At 37.8% G+C, this 18,736-nt stretch overlaps 1 protein-coding gene across 1 annotated transcript in view; it reads left to right on the forward strand.

Moving 5' to 3' along the window:
* Positions 1-18,736, forward strand: part of MYPN (myopalladin) — a gene marked incomplete at its 5' end in the record, with an annotated part of 48,425 nt that overhangs the window by 12,309 nt on the left and 17,380 nt on the right. The window contains 8 exons of the mRNA XM_082308383.1: positions 1,928-2,075; positions 3,622-3,693; positions 3,907-4,048; positions 4,989-5,012; positions 7,039-7,155; positions 7,899-8,268; positions 10,358-10,945; positions 13,273-13,420. Coding sequence (XP_082164509.1) covers positions 1,928-2,075; positions 3,622-3,693; positions 3,907-4,048; positions 4,989-5,012; positions 7,039-7,155; positions 7,899-8,268; positions 10,358-10,945; positions 13,273-13,420 — 1,609 coding nt within the window. The remainder of the gene's footprint in view (positions 1-1,927; positions 2,076-3,621; positions 3,694-3,906; positions 4,049-4,988; positions 5,013-7,038; positions 7,156-7,898; positions 8,269-10,357; positions 10,946-13,272; positions 13,421-18,736) is intronic.

The following is an 18,736-nucleotide window of genomic DNA, read 5'->3' on the forward strand; positions in this document are numbered from 1 at the left end:
AATATAAACATAAGAAAAAATATGTTACCTTCATGATTAAGCTACTAAAATTAATTTACTAAAACAGATGCCATTTGACTAGACCCAACTTAAATGGGTTTGTTTAAGCATCTGACTTGGAAAAACAGTGTAGTAAAATTTCTCACATGAAAATATGGCACGTCATGAAGTTTTTGGCAGAAGATGGCTATACCTGGATTACTTAGATTTAAGATAAGGAAATTAATACATATTAATTAGAGTAAACTGAAATGACAGGTATAAAAGACTTAATTATAAAAACAAAGAAAACATGTCAGATGCAATCTAAAACCTAGGAAATAATTGTATTTTTCCTAAATGAAATCCATTCCCTGTGCATTTAGAACCTGATCCAGTGCTGTTAAAATCTACAGTCTTTCAGAATCAAAGTCTTTCTATTAACTGGAAAGGGCATCAGACTCGTTGAAAACTACAATAATCAATCGTTTATTTTGAACTCCTTTGTATGCATTAATTCAATCCCAAAAGCAACCAGTGCTTTATAAAGAGGAAATTCTAATCATATAGACTTATGCACCCTGGTTATTTTCCATTATTTATCAAGGAGGGTTATACTCATTACAAATGTCATTTTCTTTTAAAGTGCAAATACAAAACACTACAGTGTATTTGACCGAAGACCTCAGGCTGACAGCAAATCCTCCCTTAGGTGATTTTTACTTCAGTCATAAAATACTCCAGACTGGATTGGTTTATGGACTTTGATAAATGTAAGGGTTTAATATAAAACTTAAGATCAACACGACCTCAAAGGTTTTGGGATGAATTGCTACATTTTTCATAGTTCTAGCTCAGATTTTTCCAAATGTCTCAGGCATAATGGTTTTTCTTATTCATCTCATTAGGTGTTAATGTAGTGTTGACCATGATCCTGATCACTTGATGGCATCTCTAAGTTGCTTACCTCATTAAACTGTGAAGTAATGTATTGCATTCTGTATTTCTTAGGAAAAAAAAAAAAAAAAAGAACACTGCTCTGACATTGTAGCGGGATGTCCTCCAATGATAGAATTATGAAAGATCAGGTTTGGGTATAATCAGAGTGTCTTTATTTTTGCTTAGCTTCCAGCTGTCGTCACATGAATCTGAACACCTGTAATTAAAAGGGAATTAATATGAGAACAGGTGCAAAAAGAAGTTCACAATTTCAAAAGAGAAATCAGTGATCTCAACAACTGTATGTTCACTCTGAGTAAGGCTTCCTCCAGTTTGAAGGCTGGCTTTCCTGGGGGGACCTGTGGTACATTCCAGAGCAGCCAGTGCGTACCTCAAACTGAATAAAAAGACCATCTCTTCATTGTCTGCATTATTTTACTTTGCAATAAAAATAAACAGGGTCAACTCTTTTACTTCCATATAGTAACAACCTAGAAGAAGTGAAGAGGTGCCAACCTGTACACTACCAAAATTGAGTGATATGTTGGTCAGAAAGCATACCTCTCTTTTTTTATTTTTCAGCAGTAAATTATTGAATCTATATCCAAGCAGACCATGGTATCTTCATTACCTTATAGGCCCAAATCTTCATACAAGCTCAGGGAGCAGCGCAAGAGAAACTAGCGTTGTGTTCTGAGAAACTAGCATCGCTCTCTCATGCTGCTCAGAGCTGGTAACAGCAGCTTTCAAGCCACAGTTGGGTTAATCCAGGCCATTTATTACACTTGGTGTAACTGAACTAAGTATGAGAGATTAGAGTGGCAAGACATGCAGCCTGATGCTTATCAAATGCAGTTTACCTAGGAGCATGCATCAGTTTAGATCAACTGGAACTCAATCCCAGAAGTGAGGCTGGGGTTGACATGTAACTGGGGCAGACATAACTAAGAGACACACACATAGCTCTAGCTTCCAATTAGAGAACTTGTTTTTGGTTACTATTTCACAGCAAACCAAAGCCAGCTGACACCTCCTTGAATGCAGCATCTCCTGCTGTTAGAGCTGCAACCAAGCATCAAGAAACCTCCAAGGCACCATCTGCCATGGTTCAGCCTGCGTCTGTACCTGTCCAGCCTGTGTCAACACCAGTTAATCAGGTAAGGGAGACAATACGGTGAATTTCAAGCACTAAAAGCAAGCTCTTAAAAAGGTGTTTCTTCTACAGATTGTGACTCAGAACCCCCAAATTTTCTAGTTTTCACTTTCCTGTTGAACTTCAGGTTTGAGCCTTACAGCCATACAGTAGTTGCATATACAGAAAAGATGTCCTGCCTACTAGCTAACCTTTAGCACCTGGCAAAGGGAAGGGAACCTTTCATCCCCAGGTTACAGGCATCTCGGCGGTAGTGAGCAGAAGGAGCAGCTGCTGCTAGCTCAGCCAGCGGCGGGAATCTGTGTGCACTCCAGCAGGTCAGAGACTGCATGCCGTGAAGGGCACTTGGATGTGTAAGTCAACTCACTGGCCTCTTCACATTGCAGACTGACTCATTCACTTTCAATAGCGGCAGCCTATAAGTTTTTCCTCTCCCTTTCTACAGAACTCAATTGAAATCATTTTCTTTCTATGAAACTTATTTTAAGCTAAATCACTTCACTCCTATGTTTACTTTATATGTAGATACGCTTATTTACCACATCACATTTTAATATCCATATCAAAGAGCTTCTAATTAAAGTTAGCAAGCATTTTGAGTCCTTTTTGTTGAAAACTATCAGAATATTCATAACTGTGAATTCTTACCCAATAGGAATGAAGAGCCAGGTTTACTCAAAAATAAAACTGAAAAGTTAATGAGAAACTTGCTTTACACTGCCTTTTCAATGTTTACAGCCTAGAATTAGGTGGTAACCAATAAACAGATACTGAATAGGTGAAGTAATGCACGTTTACGTTTGACTACAAAGAGAATAGAACCAAGCCTTTGCGACATTTTGCCGTTTTGACAGAGGTTGCCTAAGTCAAGAGTGATAGTTATCTCAAAAATTACCACTTTTAATCTTGTTGGCTTATAAGACACCATCTATAAAATTTGACTATGTTTCCTGAGATACTGAATCACTAATTCTGCTGTTCTGGGGCAGCTTCTATTTCACTAAAATGAAAAACTCTGTTAATCAAGTTATATAAGGAAGTTTTCCAGGGGGAGAATAATTTCACTCTGATTTCACTGAGGATCAATAGGGTGATGTTCCACCTCTGTAAATTGTTTGGGTTTGGCAAAGGAGAAGAATTACAGCAGCAGTCACACACGTGACTTGACTTAGCTTTTCCTTATTAACATCCATAAATATTTTGTAAGTAAGAATTCTTAAAAGGATACTACCACCAAGCAGCCTACATAAATTTGCCTTAGTGAAGTATTAATACCAGATGTTATAATACACTGCAGTGAAGTTTTCCTTGCCATGATTAGCTCAATAAGGCAATAACAGCATTTTTGTTACTCAGGCAGTAACCCATCCAGGAAGATCGCTACCAGTTGTCTGCAATAGAGCAACTTCTATTCATTGCATTAAATATTTAGCTTTGGACTTCACCCACCAAAATCTCTTTTGTGTCATTCCAAGACATGTTTCTCCTGTATGTGGAAAAATATCCTCTGTACACCTAAACACCATCATGTGATGTTTTGCAATCTACAGGCTCAAAGCCCCACTAACTATTTGCAAGGACTGGATGGAAGACCTATAATTGCCGCTCCTGTATTTACAAAGGTAATTTGTTCTGTGACATATTTGAAAACTAAAGAGGTCAATTAATTGTATGGACAGATAATTAATTTTTTTAGCTACCAAAGATAAAAAAAGGAATTATGCATTTCTTAAGCCATTCAAGGATTTAAGTGGCTTTATGAAATCTTACTGAAATCAGTATTACTTCCAGACCAATAAGACATTTACTGACTGTCTATTCATTTTCTCTATTAGATGTTACAGGATATTTCAGCTTCTGAGGGGCAGCTTGTTGTCTTTGAATGTCGGGTGAAAGGAGCTCCTTCCCCAAAGGTTGAATGGTATAGAGAAGGAACACTGATAGAAGATTCTCCAGATTTTAGGATATTACAGAAAAGTATGTTTCTTGTGTGGAAATATTGTGTGTAATAAAATATAGGCAAGCAACAAAATTGCATAGCAACATAGCAACACGTTGAATTGCTTATTACAATGGTAAGAACTATATAAGCCATATTTATGGCAATAAATCTGGGTTCCAGAAGCCAAAACTGTGGATGAATTGAATGGCATACTCACAGATAGTATTTGTCTGAGATTCCCCAAACTACTGAATTTCTGCTTTGATCCCTTTGCCACTTCAATGTCCTTTTCTAATTCAGCCTGACTTCTGCCATTTGGTTTTGGTTTTCCACCATTTATGTAGAGTTCCATTGCCCATAAATCCCTCATCTTTTAGTTAAGTGGTATTACAATAGTGCTTATGGGCAGCCGATTGCTTATTTATCCACAAAAGCAACCTAATGTACATGTTAGCATGCTTACACATACATGTGTGTGCACATGATAGGTTGTAAACATATACTTCTACTTTAATTTTCAAATGCAGTCAAAACATCTGCAGTTTCCTCATAAGTCACTGGAATGCTAAAATTGCTAAAACTCAATAGAAATTCCTTAAATACCACATTAAATCACACCTAAATGAAACAATGTTTTATCATAACTTGATTTCATGTATGTAATAGTTTCAGAAATTGTCTTCAAGACACAATAAAGTAGTACTAAGATTGCAAAAAAATACTTCTTGCAGAATTTATTTCCTACTCATACGTTCTCAGAAGTGTTCATAAGTGTTCATATTGTTCAGTGGATTTGACATACCATTGAGTACAAGGCCTGGCTGTCTCCACCACCCCTTAAACAGAGAATTGGATCAAAAGGAGTATTGCGTCATATTGAGAAGAGCAAGCTTCATATTTAGTGCTTAAGAAAAAAAAAATTATTGGCAAAAGTAAGTCTATTCAATCTACTAATTCTGCTCTCCTTCCCTTTAGAACCACGATCTATGGCTGAACCAGGTGAGGACCATCAAAAGGCTCACGCTTTTTTGATTATACAAATGTGGTGATTTAACCTCACAAAATATCAATTATTTAAAGTCCATAATTTAATTAACATAATTCCTTATGTTCTATAGCTACTAGTTAGATGCATTTCACTATAGACTGTTCCATAAACATATAATTTGAATTAATTTTATCACTTTTGAAGAAAATAATGTTCTCATTCTGCTTTTACCCAGTTCCAACTTAGGACCTAAACGTTACTACCTTATGAGCTAAAGATTAGCAAAATTAATGTATGAGGGTGCCCTGTACATCTGAGGTTCAGAAGTACACCAGATGATGTAGGACTGAGCTATTTTTATCTAGTTTACCAGTTAGGGAACATTGCATCAGATGTTTAGCCATGTGAGCCATTCCCTTTGCTCCCTACCAGCGTAATATGAGAGTATCACATCAGGTGTTCCACCCCTGATATCAGCAAATCCTATAAAAGTGGCTGGATTTGCTACTATTTCAAGAGTCAGAGCAGAATGTGGGCTACTCTGCATGATTGGAGCAAAGGAGCCTTATAGATTTTGATCACTTCTCCATGAGACAATCACTCTCCCCGTTACGCTTTTCACTATTAAAAATATAAAGCTGCCCCTCTTCAGACAGAGAATTACCAAAGGAGTATTAATTCTTATGGAATATAAACTTCTGTAACTCTTCTCCTTGCCCTATTGAAAGTTTTTTACCCCAAAAAGTGTCTTGAAAGAGACTCCCTCTCTCTGCAATGTCTTTCGCTCAGACTTAGGAATGAATAAATGGAGCTTCTACCAGAACCCACCAATGCCGTTCCTTTACTGTCCAGTGGCATCACTGCTGAGTAATGTGAAGCAGTTTTTAGAGGGTAATCAGTTGGGTGCAGTTGTCACTGCCTCATCACCTGCTGCTCATTCAGAAGGAATCTGGATTTCCATGCATGCAGTGGTTGGCAAACCCAAGTACTATAAACTAGATACTATAATGCCTTAAACTAGTTCTATAATCCTAGTACTATAATAAACTATTATTCTTCTATAGTTGTTAGCAAATAATCTCTTTGTTGCTACTAGATTTTCCTCAGTGATGACATGAAACAATCAAGTTTAAGTGTGGTATGGTCTTCTACAGAAATACTCATAAAATATTAATCCTGTGGGGTTTTAGGAAAGTTCCTTGCAAAATGGTAGCAAAATAGTCACTGACTAGTTGAAGAAATGCTATCAGCCCACAGTTCAATACACTTTAGATGTTACTCTCCCTCCCCATCCCAGCTACCCAGCTAAATGAAAGATTTAAAATCCTATCACCAGAGGTATTTATTAGCTGGTACTCCTGCCCGGACATGTCAGATACTGGTCAGACAGGAATGTCATAACCCCAGACTGACTTTTCAAGATGGAATTTAATTTTTGCTAGTACAATTTTGCTAGCACATGTTTGGTGCCCATTAGTCGTCTTCACAAAGAAGTGAAAAGGCAACTTTCTATAAGCACAATTAGCACAATCCCCTCTATCCGCAAATCTGCACTGGTACTTTTGGAAAATGCCAGCCTATATGTATGTGGTTTGTATTTCTACATCTTACACTTGAATTGTTCCCAGTTAATTATAACTAATCTTTCAATCTGTAAAGAGAGAAAAATACATATATTTTAGTGAGTTGTGAGTATAGAGTACGCTGTATTTCTCCAAATTAAATTTTAAGTTCTTCGGAAAGTCTGTACTTCATGTGATTAGGAAAACATTTTCTAATGTTTTCCAAACACTGCTGACACCTGTTCTTCACTTTCGTTGGGCATGCTGGAGCACAGAGGGTACCAGTTGCTGCAGACAATGCTGATAACAGCTGCTGCACACAAAGGCTGCCAAATTTGATAATACTGATGAAACTAAAATCAGATGGAGCAAGGTGGAAAACCTTAAGGAAATGTCCCCGAGGGCCGTCAAGGCTTTGTGTGTTTGTTCAATGCATGTTCACTTCAAGTAATAATACTGCTCTGATGCTTTGCAGAGGAAATTTGTACTCTTGTTATTGCTGAAGTATTTTCAGAAGATTCTGGCAGTTTCACCTGTACTGCAAGCAATAAATACGGCACAGTATCTAGTATAGCTCATCTAACTGTCAAAGGTAAGAGTTTGTTTTAGTCCTTTGCTTGCTAGTAAATACAAGCAGAGCAGGCTGTTGCACTGTACAGTCCAAGCTGCTTATTGAACATACAGATTGCTATGTCTTCTCAAAGTGTCCTTCCCCAATTAGAAACGTGAACGAACAAGGAATGTTAGGGAACGAATCCCACACAGCCCTTCCAAAAACACAACTCTTGCTGACCTCAAGATTTGGGCAATAGCCATTTTTGGAATTTGTATGGAGTGTCTAGTTTGCTGTTTCAATAACCCTTTGGTACAGAGCCCAAAAAAGGAAACCTCAAAACAGATTCTTTCATACTGCTTACACGATTTATGCTGCCAATGCACTAAGCAGTTAGGTGAGCAAAGTACAGTACATAAAACAACAGTGCACTGTTGACTCCAATTCAGCTCAAGTTCTGGCAGTGTTCTTCATAACTAAAAAGTTAAGAGAATTCTCTGAAAAGAAAGTTTGTATTTCAAAGATGCTGGTGGAAATCACAGGGGACATGGCTGAAGACCACTGCTGGGTCTTCCAAACTAGAACTGTGTCTCTTTTTCCCCCGCCTTTACAATATTCCTTTGTTAAGGGAATTTGTTGTTAAACAAATGAGGTCAAACAACTGAGTCCAACAGCTGGAAGGACATCAGAGTAAGTTTTTCTAACTGTAACTCTTGTGATTCCATTTCACTATAACTTATGGTATTTACATATCACCAAAAGTTTGATATTTGCTATTTCAGCATCTGAAGACAGTAGTAATGCTGCTACCCTTCACACAATGAGCTCAATCAACTTAATTGCTGCTGAACATCAACCTCCCCCACGTACTCCTTCCCATCATGTAGTAAATCAAACCCCCAAACCTAAGCTTGAAGGTGTTCTTGTGAACCACAATGAACCCAGATCGAGTTCCAAGATAGGTCTCCGTGTGCACTTCAAGCTGCCTGAAGATGACAAAGGAAGTGAATCATCACCAGAGGATGGACCTGGCGCTACAAACCAAATCAGACCCAACTATTTCCAAGAGAGGATAAATGGACAGCCAATGAAAATACCAGAGCCAACATCGCCATCCAAGGAACCCCCCCCAGTACTGGCTAAGCCAAAGCTGTAAGTAAAAGGGATTCTAAGTCTCAGGAGCATCACTGATATTATTTAGTATCAATAGACCAGGACACTATTGCACTAGAGCAAAAAACTCAGAACAAAAAGATAGTATCACATGGTGCTGGCATAATTAACCATACTCTTAGAAAACATATTCTACAGAGCTAGATATTTTTTCTCTATATCCCTCTTGGGAAAAGTGTTCTCCAAATTTAAAAGGAAAATGTTTTCCCTTTGAAATTGTATTTAATTCCACAATGTTTTCTGCTGCAAACAAAAGGTGAACAACACTGCTTTTATGCAGGCAAAATAAAAGCAGGTTCTTCAAATATCTCTCGCTCAATTCTGACTATGCAATTTTGCCAAAACCAGACATATTCAGTCTCATACATAGTATGGGCTAGCGACTAGCCAGCAACTGTAGTCCCAAAGGCCATGCCTCGTGACTTTTATGTCTCACAAATGTAATCTCCTCCTAAAACAGATAAAATACTTTGAAATGTTTGAAAATGTGAAACCGCTTAAACTAAAAAGCACCTGCATGATTAGTGCACTGTGAGCTCAAGGGGAAATTTTAAGAAGTAGTGTAGTTTTCTTAGAGGACAATTTATGGAATTCACACTGCAGTTTAAGAAATATATTTTCAGCATTTCTGAAACCTCCCAAATCTAGTTTAACAAAAAGCATGCGGAGTCCTTAATTTCATTTCTTAAATAGGCAGAAGCTTTAACCAAAGGCTCAGGAAGTACTTTATGAAGTAATTCATTGGTACTCTTCAGCAGGGATGTAATTTCAGAGCATAAACATTACAAGTGAGAAGACAGAACGTACATACCATGTAGCAGAGGAAGAACTTGGAGCAGTGTTTTTCTAATTTGTTAAGCCCATATTCACAGCCCTATTTACTTTCAGAGCTATAGTCTGTTTAGGGGCAGAGCAGAAGCAGTATTTAAGTTGCCCAATGCTTGCATAAAGCGGAATATCTCTCAAAACCGTCCCCCAAAATACTGTAACAAAGGCGTGTATTACTATGCAGATGTGTATATGAAGGACACAAAATCAGGACTGCACAACTTCTAACTCTCTAACATCCTACTTTTTGAAAGCTTGAAATTGCTATCTTTATCTGTGCTATCTTTACCTTTAATGTGATTTTTGTTTAGTACATTATAGAAACAATAATCTTTTTAAATAAAAAGAAGTTCTGTTGACTTCATGTATTTGGTTTGTCAGTACCAGTTGTGGTTGGTCTCTACTTCTGCATTTTTCACTTTTTAACAATAGTCATTTAATACTTGACAATTTATTACATGATCATTTTCCATATCCTCTATGTCCTTTTTGGTTTTGGAAAGGGAAAAGCCTGTTTTCCATATGCTGTATTTCCATATACATAATAACTAAATAAACCACTTGACAAGGCAAAATAATTTTCCTTAATTGCAAAGTAAAAAAGCCCTGAAGACATATACAGTAGATAGCATCTAGGGAACAACAATTGCATGAAACACAAGTCCTCTCTGAATTATGCACTCCTGCCTGTCACCAAATGTCAACACCACTTAAACTACGTTGGTAATATCTCTTTTGGTGGATTACAAAGCTTTATTAGCCAAAATGCTGGTTTCAGAGCTCACTTTAACAGGGGCCAAATAACTGCAATCTGGCTTACAAACGCTCATTTAAAATCGATAAACCAAATCCTACTCCTATTTACACAAGCAGAGAGGTTCTAAGGTGACGTAGAGCAGAAATTGACAATGCTATCCCTTAAATATCTTCAAATAAGATTTATATTTATATTTCATGTGTTAAAATGTAAGAATCATCTTCAGTCAAATAATTTTCAGACAAAAAGCTTTTGTGCCTCTGGCAAAGAAGGGGAGAGGAAGGAAAAACTTATTTTAGTAGCAAACTAATATTATGTTCTTCTCATAATGTTAGAGAATATGTCATGTAGCAGTTTCCCCTACCTCTTACTGTATCACAAGACATCATAGCATTTTTCTCTTGCAATTCACATATGGAAATGTAGTCAGCCAGCATATTCAGGGCTCATGACCAATTTTGCTCATCTTTGTTTTATATGCAGTGATCAGACCCAGTTAAAACAGCTCCACAACCAAGTCTTGCTTGAACAACAGCAGGTGCATCAGACACCTACAAGAGAGCTGTCATTCAACACAGCTTTATTGAATTCTGCTACTTCGCTCCATCAACAGTCCACCTCAACTATGTACAAACAAAGCAAAGCCTCTGCTTCACAAGCATTCATCTATACCCGACCTAAGCAGTTCCTACCATCACAAACCACACCGCCTACCAGCTCCTCTTCTAGCTCCTCAGTTACAACATTCAGCAACGTCCCTCAAGGAACTCAAAGAACAAATAACAAGGAAAATTTCGCGGGAAATCCTCCACCTGCCCAGTCAAGGTCTTCAGGAGGGTTTACAAGCAAAAGTGAACAGTCTCTACCAAGCCCTAAAGAATCCATGGTGCCTCCGTTAACACTTTCTACATCTAGTGTAAAACAGTTTCAGCCGCAGAGCGTGACTCCTGCTCCTATCTCCCCAACTGGCCGGATTCAGAATCCAGTAGCTTTCCTTAGTGCTGTTCTTCCTTCACTTCCTACGGTGCCATCAACCAATGCTATGGGACTGCCCCGAAGTACACCAGCCACGTAAGTAGCGTAAACCATACGTGCAGAAGCAGGGGCAAGAAATACTCGTAAAGGAAACTAAGATGTATTTCTGTTCAAGGGTTCAGTGGAGAGTTTACCGAAATGCAAGTAATTCATAAAATAGAAAAGCGAGTTATTCATATATTCTGGTCATTTCAACTAACCTTTACTTTCAGTTAAGAAAGGAAGGGATAGTACCTTCTATAATAAGATACATCAAGGGTAAGATAAATTCAAGATAGAGAAATGGGAGTTTATAAACAGATATATACAAGAATTTGGGGGCTCAGAGATTCATAACACTGTGCTATGTAAAAGAGATTTCATGAGCTTGCAGGATAAGTCACTCTAAGACCATTTGCCTATATGAGCTATAAAAACATTCTTACCTATTTTAAGCAACGAGTAAAGTTTTAAAAGGTACCTCATAATCTAAGTTATTTCTTAGTCCAGGTAAATCTAAGAAATAACTTATGTAAAGGTATTTTTCTGGTTGCAATACTTTCTATATTTAAAGTCCCCCAGAAAATCTCAGGAGATTTAATGTTTTGCACACAAATATTTTAATTGACAGCCAGCATGATTTCTGTGACAAAATGGCTACTACCATACAAGCAAATAAGGATGATGATGTACTGGAAAGGTTGTGACCTTAAGAGTTCCTTCTTTACTAGCAGAATTGAAATTAATATCCCTTTTGTGGAACAGGCGAGCCCTATGTTAGCATGGCTAGCACCAGTAGATGGATACAACTTTTTATTCATAGAACTCCAAATTCTGCACAAAGCAAGGAATATTTCCCCCTTTTACCAATGGTACACTTCAAGGTAGTGATAGCCATCAGTAAGTCATGATCTCGTAACTATTTTGCTGATACCACATCAACCAATCTGTAATTATAACAGAAAAAAAGTGTCCCTGTATACATAACATTCACCACTCTGTGTGCCAAGAAATCCTGCCTTTAAACCATTATTGCACTCCTACTCCCAGACCTCCTAGTTCCCCAGCACAGCCACATAATCACCATCACCCTCTGGCACAGGCCTGGAGGCCTTCCTGGCCCTGGCATTATGGGCGGGCATACATAATAAAGTTATAAGGGTCACAGTGAAGGTTTTAACTGTACCAACAGCAAGCAAAAATCAACTGCAACTACTCATCCACTCCCCTTCCTCCCCTTCAGAGCTGGTGCCCAAGTGCTCAAGCACGCTGTTCTCTTTTCATTAACGGCACTTAACCCTTGCAAAGTGCTTTACTTTTTCTAACTGTTGTACAGGCTTTACCAAATAAATCCTTACCTACCTAAATCCTAAATGCCTACCAAGTAGAGTAGTTAGTTAAATATTGTTTTCTTCATTTCACGTTTCCTGGGTCCCAGCCCAGAGCTGAATTCCCACATAACTAGAGTTCATTGTGCTGAGATTCAAATCTAGATCTCCACATGGGAGAGAGTCAAAGTGAGAGCACAAAAGATCAGGAAGGAACCTGAACAATATCCGTGCTGATCTGTGAATATCTATTGAAGTTTCAGCTTCCTTTTTTGGCATTATCAATTAAAATAATTCTGGTTACAAAAGCAGCGAGAGATCACCATGTCTGCAGAACAACAAAAGGAAGATAGCTTGCACAGCAACCATTAGTTATGCCTTTTACCTAGACCCCCTGTTATTAAGATGCCAACTCCTGGTAAACTACTAGAACGTTGCACACTCTCTAGTAGTGTGCGGCTGCTGTGCTTCAGCAGTGCACTCCCACAGTCTCCCGACAGTCTTATTTAAGAATTCAACTATTTTCAAACCTTACTAAAATAAAACAGACTACATCTATAAAATAAAAATAAAAAGAACTGTTGATGTAAGGTGACATAAAAGGGTGAGAGAAATGAAAGAAGTAAAAGTTCATGGGAAGAGTAAATGATCAATGAAGATGTGAGATAAAGATCAATAAGAAATTGTATCAACTTTTAAATTATTGCCTGATACAGTAAAATGTACAAATTGCATACCTGTGGTAACACCTATACACATTTCTTTAGCATTCATTGTGACATCATTATTCCAGGATAAATATCATGGAACTTAGATGCTTATTATAGTATTATAATGCTTATTCTCTTTAAGATGTGTGTCCTTAATTCCTACTGGCATGGGAATGGGAGGCACCATTAAAATAGTACCAAAAAATCAAATCTCATATTGTGCTTTGGCTTCTACATAAATAAATAATAGGCTCCTTCAGACAACTGAAGTGTAACATATCATATCACACAAATAACAACAAAATATATATAGTGGTTGCTGCATGTTAGAATTTTCTTTTAATAGCCCAACCCAGGGATTAACAAAGAAAAATGTGAAGCCTCTGCCATTAGCAACAGATGATTCCATTCGGGAAAATAAAGCTGCACTTGTAAAGGACCTGGAAAGAAAACTGCGTTTCAGAGAGGATGTTAATCAACAAAGTAGTCAGCAGGTAAGAAAACTGAGTGTTATTAAAATAAATGTCACTCATGAACAAGATATGTATTATGACTTGTGAAACACAGGGTGTTTGTGTGGTTGAGCTGCTACACTACTTTGCAGAGTAAAGTTTTGTGGTAAGTACTGGTTTGGAATAGCAGACTGGAGCCTTAAATAGGAAGCATGAGAGGATACAGTTGCAGAGGGTTTACTTTGTGACTGAGTAGCATTTTTAATTTCTCATCATCTCTATTAGAGAGTAGTAGGAATGTAAAACTTTTTTCTTTTCATGGAAGCTTCTGTACATTGGATTTCATTTTTTCACCTTACAAGTTGCTCAACTTATAGCACACATACACATTCATACATTATATTTTTACCACAAATTAAGGAGTGCTTAAGAAATCGTTTCTGTTTTTACTTTGGTTGAACTAAAATGCAGTATTCAATTTTTCCCGACTTATATGAATTGACAGGGACTTGTTAGGACCTTAATAAAGTTTTTGGTAGCTGTTACTGGCTTACACTGAACTTTAGGCCTAGCATTATTAGAGTTTAGCAAAATAACAAGCCTTTTAGGCAGTTCAAGGAACTAAATATCAGTTCATTCTTAACTGGAATCAATCAATTCACTGGGTCTGGGCAGTGTCTACAAAATTAAGGAAGAAATAAAAAACGAAATAATATTTTGAGGTTGAAATCACTGTAAATCAGGTTCAGCCACCCTCAGACAACAGTAGGACACACTAAGGACTGCTAGCTAACTTTCTGTCTGTAGGCAATTATGGTACTCTCACCTTGGCCACAGAGCCCTCCATAGTTGTCCCGCCAGCTCAGGCTTAACACAGCAAATAATGGTTTACCCTGATCTGTCGTCAACAAGGGAACTTTTCACAAGGTCTGTTAGCCCTTCTGACAGAGAACATGCAAAGATAAGCAAAAAGCCATGGAGTCTCTGGAGTAAATTACCCTCTGTGGACAACTGCAGTGTAATCCCTGTTTTTTTAATCTTGCTGTTGACCTTTCTTTCTGACAGATCACGCTGCCAAAGCACTTTGAGTAAAACAACTGGCAAGCAGTGTGTTCTGCAGATGAATCACAAGTGTTACAATTTGTACTTGCTATGGTAGTAAGACAAATTATTTAGAGAGCTACTGTGAAATACCAATCAGTCTTTCAACTTAACTGCATGATAACCCCTTTAGAAACAATGATGATCACTACTAGTGTCAGTTATCTGCTGACAGCAGAAGTTATTTATACACTTATTTGCTATTCTGTATGAGACCAAACCAAAATCTCGATTCCCAAATCCCTCAAACACTGAAAAACTTCAAAGCTGGCACTTCTCTAATTGTTACGGTAATTAGAATGCCAATGGTAATGAACTAGAAAACAATTTTAGGATTGCTCAATAAAAGTTCCCTGATTTTCCCCTCAGTTCCCACCTTTAATCACTTCTGATTTTATTCTTCCACATCCAGGAAAATCACTGCTCAGACTGACTCCAGCAAATTCAAGTCTGAGTTTTCTCCTCAGTGAAAGCAGTGATTATTTAAAGCGATGTGAGGATGCATAGTATTTTCCAAAATTCTTATTGCTTTGCCGTTCATAGACCAATCAACATCGTGAAAATAATATGTTGGAGTGCTGGATTCACACCCATAGATTTTGTCCTGTTTTTTCCTCTTGTAGTTAACACAGAATTAAAAAGGAGACATTTTCATCCTATATACAGCATATCTGCATTAAATTGATTATTATAATGGTAGGGAAGGGCTTCTTATTCACTTTCTCATAAATACGAATGCAACTCTCCTCTGTATGAGAGATCACTGCATAATGAATGCAGTACAGCATCCGATAAGAATCTCAAACTATTGGCTTCCTTGTATTTTCTACATGCTATTTTAAGGATTCCTTCTCATAAAATGTGCCCTATAGCATATTTTTATTTAGAGAATTGTATTGTAACCCCATATTTCAATAGTAGCATTTGGTCTCATTTACAATATCTGCAGAGCACGTAGGGATCATCCAGAATGAAAGCTGCAGATGACAAGTCTGTGTCTTAAAGCACTGGTATTGTCTTATATTACTATATAAAGTGCAGTAATGAACATGAGTGATTTACATCCTGGTGCTCTATTTATTATCTGTCATTGACTTCCATATGAAAAGTGTTTAGCTTACAAGTCAAGATTTTCCTAAGTGTCAGCATTATGCACTCAGCGTGATATCTAATAATCCAGATGTACTCCTTCTGTTTCATCCAGTACATCATTCATCACCAACAATAAAGAAACCCAGAATCAGAACATAGCTGGTAATTTTGCTGATGTTGCATGCGACAGAACAGATTAGTCTCTGGTCTTCTACAGCTATGATAATCATGCAGTGCTGACAGAAATACAAACATGATTTTGCTAAGATTCTAGCTGCAACTTTGACCAAGTACCTGCACTAACAAGCTGTCATTTTTACCAGAAAAAAATACCATACTTGTCATTTATGCAGATGGTAGTATGCTACATTGCCAGGTGAAATTTCATCACAATTAGGAGGGTTGAAAAAAAGAGGTTCAGTTATACCAAACATCTTCAGTCAGATTTGCTCAGTTCTTTCAAACAGAAGATACACTAAATGAGGATTAGCTTTAGGCAGTTGCAGGAAGACGTTAGGACAAATCCCAGGATACAGGAGACTTAACTCAGTTTCTTCCTTGGCCAGTTCAATTCATAACTCTTAACTCCCGTAAGGACAGCTTAACCCCTTGCCAGGGGGTATGTGTACTGTTGGTGCTGTCCCAGGTTTCACAAATAATTAAGCATTCTTTATCAGCAGGATAAAAATCTGGAAATTCCACCTTTCAGAACAGCTCCCTTAACAGGAGCCTTTCTCTCACCTTCTCCAGTTCAATGAATAAAACTTAAGATTTTCAGGCAGTGTGGAACAGGCCCTCCTTTAGCAGGACATTTCAGAGAGCATTTCAGCTTAATGGTTAGGGATGTCTGAAGAAGCTGCTAGAATCCTTTCTTCCAGTTTGTGTTGGAGAAAAGAAACAGAGACAGACTGAGAGAGACAGAGAGAGAGAGAGAAAGAGAATCACTCTCCTGCCTAGGAACTAGAATAAACTCCTGGATTCTTGTCCTTGCTGTAGTGGATGTTTCAGTATTTCTGCAAAGCAAAAGGACAAGAAGGACAAAGAACTTCCCCGTCCTCTCATCTCTGCCCCCATAATGTTTTATTAGCATGGAGCTCAGACCTTCCTTTTGGAGACTGAGGTTGAAATCCTGTGAGACAAAGCATCCAAGTCTCATAACCTCAGTGAGTGTCTGGCCTACTGCACCATTTGACAAAAGGAGAGCACAGCCAGTGTTATCTCCGCTTCCCAAACTCTGTCAATCTAGTTCACTGGACCTTTTGTCTTCCTCACAAGCAAAATGTCTTGGTAATGTTCAATCAGACTACACCATGTAGAAACAAAAAGACATGTGGGCAGAAAAGGACAGATGGAGAATTTGGGGGGACTCTGGCAAATGGGAAAAAAATGTAAATGTGCAATGCAAACTGATTCTTTTACCCTGGTATTTGAAAACATTTACAGGCTTCACCAATGGGACTATAAATAGAGGGAATTCAGCTTTACAGGCAAAACTTATAAATTAATGATATTATCTCCTCAAAACTTTGCTATACAAGTACTATAAAATAGAAAAATGAGATAATTAAACCTCAAAATCCTGTACAGTAATAAAGGAATTAACTGTGCAATAATAAAGGAAAGGTGAGTTAAGTACCTGGGCCTGGTTTATACTTTTTGGTTATAAGAGCTACAAACTGTGCTCACATATCTGTGTCATTTACTGTGAAGAGTATCATGTAGCAATGCTGGTTGGTTGCGTCATATCTAAGACCAAGATAGCAGTGTGGTCACTGCCTAATTTTTAGGACAAAGAGTAAAGCTACAGCTGTTTAGAAAATTATGCACAGCCCTCACATGAATATTCTTTACTTTTGCTAGGGAAAGCTTCATAAGAAATTTCAGAGCAGAAGAGATGCAGGGTTTGTCCAAAAGCTTTGAGATCATTAAAAACCACAGCCTGCAAAGCCATATGCAGAGCCCAACTCATCACACAGGCCACATCACCACTAACACTGATCAAACAGAATCATCTCCTTGCAGTTCCCATACTAAGCAGTCAGCCTCAGAAAGGCTGCAAGAACCACCAAGAGCTCTGTTCTCCAGAGCACAAGAATTACACTTAATTCAATCACTCCAAAAATCTTCCTCAAAAACAAGCTTGACACTATCTCCCAAAGGCCAGCAAATGTAGGCAATTTTAGACTAAGGATGTTTGCTCTATACTAGAAATGACAAGAGATTTAAGAACCTGACCAAGACCAATTACTAGATCTTGACATTAATAGTTATAAACTCCCAATAATTGTGGGAATGAATAGTTGAACAACCACTTGTAGCTGTCTTCTCAAGATCTAGATCTAATCAACAACAAAGTACAGACAGATTTTTCTGGTAAGGATCCCAGCTTGCAGAACTTATTACCTAGGAAATGGAACCTGAGCTCCTCATGCTTTCACACACACTCCTAAGCCGCTCACTCCAGCTGATAAGTCTGTGGGAGTTGGAGATGCAAACCTCATTTGCTTTCTCTTTTGTTTTCCTCCTGCTCTATCACTTTGAGCTGAACTGCATTTTGAATATTGTCTAGCTGTGTACCACAGATGACTCGCTAGACTCTTCAAGGGCTTGTGTTTACATTTGGATAGCATGATATTCATACCTTGTTCCATATAAGAGGGCCCAATGGCAAGAAATAAGTCACTTAAGTGATACCTCTCCATGGGACATGATAAGTGAAGAAAAGCATGCACGTTGAATCTGTTGGTTTTTGATTCCCGCTGCTGAAAGAGAGAGTCGGGGAGGAGAGAAAGAATCCAAACAAAACAGAAGATTTCAGTCAGAGTAGCCTAGTTTAGACATTGAAGCCAAGTAGTGTTACAGCTTGGAAACAGACACTGAGATAAAATATATGCCAGTTTTTTAGATAAACTGTTAACTGGATTTAGAATAACTCTGCCAAAAAGCCAATCTAGTAGAAGTTACAAAACTGGGATTAAATTGGGAAATTTGTCTGGAGTTGGCAATGAGTGGCAAACAGAATTATGTTTTTATACAGTATATGAGAATCAACATTCAAATAAAGTTCTTCCAGCGTTTCTATTTGTGGTAATTTCCATGGGGTACTATGCTAAAATCAGAATATTTTGATGCTACAAGCTTCTACTAACTGTAAGCATGTATTTT

Source organism: Platalea leucorodia, assembly GCF_965183815.1.
Source record: "Platalea leucorodia genome assembly, chromosome: 4".
NCBI classification, from domain to species: domain Eukaryota; kingdom Metazoa; phylum Chordata; class Aves; order Pelecaniformes; family Threskiornithidae; genus Platalea; species Platalea leucorodia.